At 32.7% G+C, this 9,561-nt stretch overlaps 1 protein-coding gene across 8 annotated transcripts in view; it reads right to left on the bottom strand.

Moving 5' to 3' along the window:
* Positions 1-9,561, bottom strand: part of STAG2 (STAG2 cohesin complex component) — a 117,975-nt gene that overhangs the window by 41,086 nt on the left and 67,328 nt on the right. For all 8 annotated transcript variants that reach the window (XM_007110948.2, XM_007110954.2, XM_007110950.3 and 5 more), the window contains 5 exons: positions 8,348-8,471; positions 7,441-7,539; positions 7,265-7,344; positions 2,459-2,566; positions 1,391-1,502 (listed from right to left, as the gene is read on the bottom strand). In XM_007110948.2, the coding sequence (XP_007111010.1) occupies positions 1,391-1,502; positions 2,459-2,566; positions 7,265-7,344; positions 7,441-7,539; positions 8,348-8,471 (523 nt within the window). The remainder of the gene's footprint in view (positions 1-1,390; positions 1,503-2,458; positions 2,567-7,264; positions 7,345-7,440; positions 7,540-8,347; positions 8,472-9,561) is intronic.

Raw genomic sequence — 9,561 nt, 5'->3', positions numbered from 1 at the left:
AAAAGAATGAAATAATGCCATTTGCAGCAACATGGATGGACCTAGAGATTATCATACTATGCGAAGTCAGTCAGAAAGACAAATACCATATGATATCACTTATATGTGGAATCTAAAATATGACACAAATTAATGTATCTATGAAACAAAAACAGACTTAACAGAACAGGCTTGTGGTTGCCAAGGGGGAGGGGAGGTGGGGGAGGGAAGGACTGGGAGTCTGGGATATTAGCAGATGCAAACTATTATGTATAAAATGGATAAACAACAAGGTCCTAGTACAGCAAGGGAACTATATTCAGTATCCTGTGATAAACCATAACAAAAAATATGAAAAAGAATAAACATATGTATAACTGAGTCACTTTGCTGCAGAGCAGAAATTAAACACAGCACTGTAAATCAACTATATTTCAATAAAATTTAAAAAAACTTCTCAGCAAAAAAAGGTATAGGAGGAAACATCCTCAATATAATAAATAGCTACACAACACCTATAACTAACAACGTAATTAATGTTGAAATATTGGATGCTTTTCCCCTAAGATCAGGAACAATCCAAAGCTATCCACTCTCACCACTTCTATTCAACATTCTACCGGATGCCCTAGCCAGTACAATAAGGCTGGGGAAAAAATGGCATAAATGTAGGAAAGGAAGAAGTAAAATCATCATTATTTGCAAATGACTTGATTGTATATTATAGAAAATACTAAGAATTTTATTAAAAACTTACTTTAAAAAGTGAATTTAGTAAAGTTGCAGATAAGAGGTCAATATGCAAAAACCAACTGTATTTCTATATATAGAAACAATTAGAAAATCTAATTAAAAGGCCCTAACACTGATTAAATAATACACATATACTAAAAATGTATGTTGGGCCCTCTCAAATTCTGGTGAACATGTAGGTTTTCAACCTAAGGGAGACCTAAAAGAGCTGATGTTAAATGTAAATCTGTATCTGCAACAACAATAATAATCACAGGTACCAAATATTGAGAACTAACAAAATGCTAGGTCTGTGCTAATAGTTTTACATGGATTATCTCAGCGTTATCTAAGAAATTATTATCCACATTTTTACAAGGAAAATGGGCTTAGCTAAGATTAAGTAACTGAATCAAGGTTATACAAATTTAATAAGTAGGGAAGCCCAATCGGTAATCAGGTCTTTCTGGCTCCAAAATTCTTGCTCTTAGCACTACATATAAATATACTAGTTGAGTACCTTACTAACACAGAAAAAAATTTTTTTTGCTGTGGAATTGGTAGAACTCTATTTTATCCAACACTCACTGTGATATTTGGAAGATTTTAAGATTTACATCATTTGAACCCCCACCTCCAAATTGTTTTGAACATAAGTATAACACAAACATCAACTAACCTCACTTTCCAGAAAGAAAAAAACCAATGTCTTAACAAGGTTGGCATTTGGACCTTGTCGTCCCCTTCTTTTCATCATTCCATCCTCCTCTGGATCTCGACGACTGAAGAGCCTATGATAAATGCAAAATACTTACTTTTAAAACAAATAAAAATTTCCTAATTTTTAAAAAAACTGTCTGAATTCCATATTTAAGCATTTAACAAAGGAGTACATGGGAGCTGGGTAGGTACAGTATTTTCCAACTTTATACTAAGTAATTGTTATAAACCTTTTTCATTTCACACTTGGTGGTACTTCTAAATCCTTTTAAATTAACTTCTCAAGTTAGTTGCATTGTGAATTATTTCTTTTTAAAACCCTTACTGCATTTTAAGCATTTCTTTTTATAAAAGTATCACAATGACTAACCTATACCATTTATGCACATAAATCTATGATAAACATTCTTCTCTTTAAAAATGACATGTCTTTTCCTTCTATCCTTCTTGCACAATTTATCCCAAAGTCTGAACTTAGTGGCCTCTTTCTACGGGTATCATGACCATTCTTCCTTATAAACAACAAAAGTTATCACTGGATAACAATGAATAGAAAACTGTAGTGTAAATGTTTTACATCATGTACTCTTTCTAATAAATGCTTCACCCCAAATGAGCATTTTAATAAAATCCTTAAGATTTTACAATCTTAAAATCTTAGTTTAGTCCAAGTGGTTCAAACTGTTCTCTTTAAAAGCCATTACGTAACATTTGCTAAATATTTTCAGTGATTAGATATTCACACTGCTATCTATACTACCTAATCTGAGGTGTTAAACAGCAACATAAAAGTAAAGAGACTAAAGGATTCTTGTGGTTCTTATATCAAACTGTTATCAAAGTACTCGAAGTAAAACCTTTTATTATTTTGAAAAATATTTTTTGGTAATGTAAAAATAGGCTTAAGACCGGTACTGAATAATTTTTAATAAGTTATATATATATATATTAATATGAATTATAACACAATAAATTACTTCCATTAAAGTATACTTTAGAAAAATGAACAACAAAAATACAGATTTACTTTTTGTAGAGAAATTCTCCAGCTGCTACTGCTACTGGCCGATGAGCTGAATAAACCAGATGATAGACATTTTCACAATCTTCTGCAGTAAGAACTTCTTCACTACTCCTAAAAAGAAATAAGCAATAGCAGTTTTCAAAGTAATGTTGTAATTTTAAGCATACTGATTACAAAAATTCATATTCACACATTAAAAAATAGTACTTTCACTTTTAAACTTGTTAAAAAAAAACTTTCATTAAGAACTTCTGTTGAAAGAAGAAATCAACCTTATTTGATTATCATCTATCAGTAAAAGCATCCCCTGACAAAACAGCTGAGTATTTTGTTAACACCTAAGATCAATGGGAGGTAAAATTAAGAGTGAATACCGAGTATAATGAAACATATACTAAGAGAAATAACAATGTGACAAATATGCTAAAGGGAAATGAAGACAAAATAATATAAACTAACATAGGAAAAAAAGTGGTGGTATGCTAAGAGCTTATAGAGTTAATAATCAGAGAACATTTTGCATGTATTTCATAGTAATATTAAGGCAAGAGACAATATTGCAACATTAAAATATACTAGCACCCCAGTTATCTCACAATGAAGAATAACACTTCATTCACCATGTACTAAACACCATATAAGGCAATGCAAAAGCATTTTAGCAAATAATTAAAATTTAAGTGCCAAAGACCTTTACAATGTATCATTAAAAAATCTTACTAAAATGCAGTGCTCATTTTACTGACCTTATTTTAAAAGAACAAAATAAACCTAACAAAATCTTGGTAAATCAAAGTCATTATTAGGCCCATCAACCACAGTACCCCAGGGTAAACCTTGTTGGGTGCTTCCATAGTGGGACTCTGCATTCTAAGTCCTGACCTCTGGCACCTCTTTCCCTCCTAATATGCTTTTAGTCTACTGTGAGATAAACAATCTAGGTTTTTACCACTAAATGTAAATTAGGAATCAAAGGACCACCATCAGAGAAAAAAGCCTAAGGATAGCAGATGGTTAGTTCAGGAGCTCAGATCCTTTTTGGTTTTCTGCTGTGCACAAGGTTTCCAGAAGTCTGATGTCTAAGGAAGTATTACTTCTTTTTGAGAAAAATGAAACCACAATGTTAAAAGTTTCAAAAGCACTTTAAATTAACTCGATGTGTAATACTGGATCATTTTTGGAAAAACCACTTGTGCCATCTTATAATAAAATATATACATATACATATATATTGAATCAAATCAGTGAAACTATAGTAAATGTGTAGTAGTTCATTCATTTTAACCAATAAGGAATGTTCCTGACAAGTTTCAGTTATTAGGTATATACATGGCTGAATCAACAAAAATGGCCATTACCCTTCATTAAAATACCAGAAACAACAAAAAAAGATGTCCACAGGGTATTACGGAGGAAGAGGCGAGAAGCTGTAGAAATATAAGTAGGATACTATTATTTTCTTATTTACTTCAGGATTCTTTTAATATTTTTATAACGTGCATATAATAATTTATAAATCCAATTAAAGAAAAATGCAATAGTATAAGTAGAGCACTATTACTTTCTTATTTACTTCAGGATTCTTTCAATATTTTTATAACATGTGCATACAATTTATAATTTTTAAATCCAATTAAAAATTAAAGAAAAAAGCAATTGTTAAGACTGCTCAAAATTCCCCCAGTTAAGTGAATTCTCAGAAAATGTCAGTGTATCTAGAGCTGCCTTCTTTTTTTTCTGATTTTTTTAAATTTAATTTTTATTTTATATTGAAGTATAGTAGATTTACTATGTTGTGTTAGTTTCAGGTGTACAGCAACGCGATTTAGTTATACATATACATATATCTATTCTTTTCCTGATGCTTTTCCCATATAGGTTATTACAGAGTACTGAGCAAAGTTCCCTGTGCTATACAGTATGTCCTTGTTGATTATCTATTTTATATATAGTAGTGTGTATATATTAATCCCAACCACCTAATTTAAATTTTGAGGTAGAGCTGCCTTTTTAATGACTGCAATGTAGTCCATTTCATATAAATGGGGTTAACAACCATGCTCCTCACACAGGACTGCTGCATTAAATGAGATAACCCCTATGAGATGCTTCTATTAATTATTATATATAAATTTAATTCTTCCTCTATTAATAACCATCTAGAATATTTCCAAAATTCTATTACAAATAGTACTATGTTAGAGAATGTAAGCATTTTATATTTTGAGTAGATACTGCCAAGCTTTGCTCCAAAGAGGTTATACCAATTCATAGTCCCATCAATAATGTATAAGGGTCTGTTTTTGCATAGCCTTACCAACATAGTGTATTACCAAACACATTTTGTAGCTTTGTCAAGAAATAGGTAAAAGATGGTCTCATTTTAATATACATGTCTCTAAGTACAGCTAAACATATTTTCATGTTTAAATTTTTATTTTCTTTTCTGTCAATGATGTGGTTCCTAACTTTTGACTCTTTTCCTATTGGGTTTCTGTTCTTTTTATTGATTTATTGAAAGTGACTCCTATGATGCAAATATTTTGCCCAGTCTGTCATTTGTTTTCTGAGCTTGTTTATATTTTATGTCAATATACACATTTCTAGTTTTTAGTTCTTCTAGTTTTCCATGTAGTTAAAATTCAGTATTTTTTTAATGTCTAGGTTTTATGTCATGCTCAGAAAGACATTGCTCAGTTTACATATAAAATATAAATGTTTAATCTTCCCCTAAGTTTTCATCTAGCACTTTAATGGTCTCATTTATCTACATTTAAACATTTCATCCACCTGGAAATCATTTCTATATAAGGTCGAAATATGAATCCAATTTAATTTCCCCCCAAATAGAACCTAAGTGTCACAAAACCATTTATTTTCTGATAGGAAACGACCCTTACCCTACACTAGGTTCCTGGATGCATTTAAGTTTGTCTCTATTCTTTATTCTATGCCACTGATTTCTGTCTATTCACATACCAGTGCCAAAATTTAAAAGTTACATGGTAGGGGGAGGGAGGGATAAATTAGGAGTTTGGGATTAACGTATACACACTGCTATGTATAAAATACATAACCAGCAAGGACCTACTATATATATGTATAACCAAAACACTTTGCTGTACACCTGAAATGAACACAACACTATAAATCAACTATACTTCAATTTTTTTGATTAATAATAATAAAAGTTACTGTGGTTTTACAATATGACTTAAAATCATACCGGGTAGTCATCTCTCATTAGTTTTTATCAGAATTTTGCTGGCTACTCTTACATGATGACTTTCCCATACATATGAGTATCAGAATTAGCATGCTATGATTTTTTTTTGAAAAGGCCCTTTTGCAATTATTTGGATCATGTTAACAACCTAAATGTCCATTAATAGATAAATGAATAAATAAAATGTGTTATACATACAATGGAATATACTGAGTCTCAAAAAGGAATAAAATTCTGATACATAACCTAACATGGATGAACTCTGAAGACATTATGCTAAGTGAAATAAGCCTGCTACAAAAGGGCAAATATTGTATAATTCCACTTATATGAGGTACCTAAAATAATCAAATTCAGAGATAAAGAGTAGACTATATGACTTAAAATCACACTTGGCAGTCGTCTACAGAGTATCAGTATGGGAAGATAAAAACGGTTCTGGAGATGGATAATGGTGATGGCTGCACAACAATATGAATGTACTTAATTCCACTGATCTGTACTCTTAAATATGTTTAAATGGTAAATCTTATATATATCATCACACCTTTTTAAAAAGAAAAAAAGTGAATTCCATCACTTTTACATTTTAACATAATAGAATATGTTTTAAATTCAGATTGTTTACAGATAAGTTTCAGTAAATACTAATTTCTAAAAGTGTGACAAGGGACTTCCCTGGTGGTCCAGTGGTAAAGAATCTGCCTTACAATGCAGGGGACACAGGTTTGATCCCTGGTGAGGGAACTAAGATCCCACATGCCAAGGGGCAACGAGCACGCCAAAACTACTGAGCTCTCGCACCTCAACTAGAGCCCGCGTGCCGCAAACTACAGAGCCCATGCACTCTGGAACCCGTGCGCCACAACTACAGAGCCCACGTGCCCTGGAGCCTGCACGCCACAACTAGAGAGAGAAAACCCACACGCCACAATTAAAGAGAAGCCCACGCACCACAACGAAAGATCCCGCGTGCCTCAACGAAGATCCTGCATGCCGCAATTAAGACCCAACACAGCCAAAAATAAATAAGATAAATAAATAATAAATAAAATCTTAAAAAAAATAACAGTGTGACAAAATATGATAGGCATATTTAACACATTCAAGTGTTTAACTTTATTTCAAGAGCATCTAAAGACAGTAAAATGGAAAGGAAACTAGTCAAGAGAATGAGAACACATGAATTCCTAGCTCAGAATTTTCTAGTCCAATGGTTCTCTCTTTCTGTTTTCTCAACTTTACATGAAAAACATTAAACTTCTTGCTGTAAAACCCCGTTATTAAAATTTAGATCTAGATGAATTTAAACCAAATATTCTAATGTATTATTTAGATAACTAGACATTAGCAATATGCAATAAATACATACTTACTATAGGACTTCCCTGGTGCTCCAGTGGTTAAGAGTCTGCACTCCCAATGGAGGGAGCCCGGGTTCGATCCCTGGTCAGGGAACTAGAGCCCACATGCATGTTACAACTAAGAGCCCGCATGCCACAACTAAAAGATCCCATATGCCGCAACTAAGACCCATGGCAGCCAAATAAATAAATATTTTTTTTTAAAAAAAACATACTTACTGTAAAACAAGAGTGAGTAATTTTATTGCTTGTACTGCAACATCATATTCTTTGTCAAGGGTCATAGACACAATTCTATCCTGAGGATAAAAATAATTAAAATATTCTTAAAGGGAAAACCAGAAAAAATACTTTCAAATAACAGGTAATTTTTAAATACTTAGAGTAATACTAACCTTGAACCGACTGGTAAATAGCTCCAGTTTGGAATTAAGCTCTTTGTTATAATAAAGCCCTTGTAGAGCAGTGAGACATTTGAGTCTTACCTCACCTTGCTGAATGAAACAAGAGGAGAAAATGCATTAAAACTCTGCATATTTTCAACCTGAACATTCAAGATACTTACAATATTTTCTACTTTAAATATGTTCTATACAATAGCATTTCTTCAGAAACTCTCATCTTTGATAATGCAAAAATAGGAATCAATACATAAACATTTAAAACTAAATACCTTTGGGGTTACTACTGCTGTAGGTCAAATGAAAATTTTTTGAAAATTTTTTCAGAGCAATACTATTGTGAAAGACGATAGTAGCATATTTCACAGTAAGTTTTCCTTTACAGAAAGTAATATTTGTAAGGAATATATACAAAGAACGTCAAGGCTTGTGAAGAGGCAGACTAAGAGAAAGGTAGATTAATTTTTAAAAAAATTAAAAAGGTCAGAAGCCAAGTTGTAACTTATAATCTGGCTAAGCTACATGTTTATCAAGAGAATCAAAATTAAAGAAATTTTAAAATGTATATAGCACTTAAATATTAACAGAGTAAGAATTCTTCTTACTGCTCTAAGAAATGTCTCACCACCACCACCATCACCTACATGATCCAACTGTTTCAGTACAAAAATTGTTTCAAGATTGAAGGCTAAATCAGTGGCCAAGATTCAAAAAACTAGGGGACTTTATGTGATAGAGACCATATTTTCATGGAGCGGACAGAAAAGAATAAAGGAGAGAGGCCTATAGGAATGTGCTCCCAGTTATACCTATATGCAGATAAGTCACTACGAATGAGAGCAGCAGATAGCTATGCCTATGTGTAAAAAGAAAAGCAGTCTATAAGAAAAGCATATCTTACCTTATCATGCATAGTCCAACCAACATATTTTAAATAACTGTCATTAAGAAAGGCATCACTATACATTTTCATCCAAATGCCAATTTCTTCAATGCAAATAGCTCGGATTTCAGCTATTGCATCCCTGCACGGAGGAAGGAAAATTATGCATATTAGTGCCAGTATACCACAGGACTTGTGGTTTATTTAAGCAGCGCCAAATACTTCATACCTACTATGAATATACCACTACCTTAAATATTACTGGGGATTTAAAAGTAGAATTGAAGCATGGCCCCCGAATGCCAAGAGCTTACAGTCTAGTTGTCAAAGCGTAATTATCACCATATAAATATTTAAAGTTAAATAAACCTACAAACAGAATCCAATCCCCACCTTTTACACCATGCCATACCCCAGCCTTTGTTCACACCTCCTGGGCATGGTGTGTTCAGACAGCAGGAACACTAGTCTGGTTAGATAATATTTTCCAGGTGAGAATTAGTTACACCTAATATTGAGGCCAAGCTCAATTTGGATTTGAATGTCAGACTAAATTATTTTGAATTCATCCTGTAGGTAATGGTAAGTCATTCAAGGCTTTTGAGCAGAAGAATGATGCGACAAAAGAACATTTTAAGACAACTGCAATAATCTCTAGGCATGAGAATGACGAGGGAACAGACTAAGGTAATGGGGACAACAGAAATAAAAAGGTAAGAATAGACAAAGGGATATTACAAAGAAGTATTAACCTGATTCAATAACTGCCAAGTTAAGGAAATGATGGAGAAGTTAAATAAACATGCCACCAACATTTAAAGAGTAGGTTACAGCAGAAATGGTGGTAAGATTACCTATTTCTTTCCTCTACTCATTCAAAATAAGGGAAACATCTCACTTAAATCTATCCAGCTTTCCCCACTGATATTCAAATGGAAGAGGAAAGAGTCAGGAATCAGAACGTACAGTCTCTACTAACATAGTACCTCCAAAATCAATTAAGTATTCTGTACCCTGACTCCTAATAACAGCAGTAGCTTCCATTTTCTGGGCATCTACAAGTCAAGCACAACATTACCCCATTTTCAGATAGAAAACAAAGTTGAGAGCAGTTAAGTAACTTGCACAGAGTGTCTCAATCAGTGGAAGAGCTTAGATTCTAACACTGATTTTACTCTAACACGATTTCCACTAAATTTATATTGCCTAAACCACTAAATATCCAAACTTGA

Source organism: Physeter macrocephalus, chromosome 21, assembly GCF_002837175.3.
Source record: "Physeter macrocephalus isolate SW-GA chromosome 21, ASM283717v5, whole genome shotgun sequence".
NCBI classification, from domain to species: domain Eukaryota; kingdom Metazoa; phylum Chordata; class Mammalia; order Artiodactyla; family Physeteridae; genus Physeter; species Physeter macrocephalus.
Note: the sequence above shows the minus strand (reverse complement) of the source record. Positions and strands in the feature narration are given on the sequence as shown.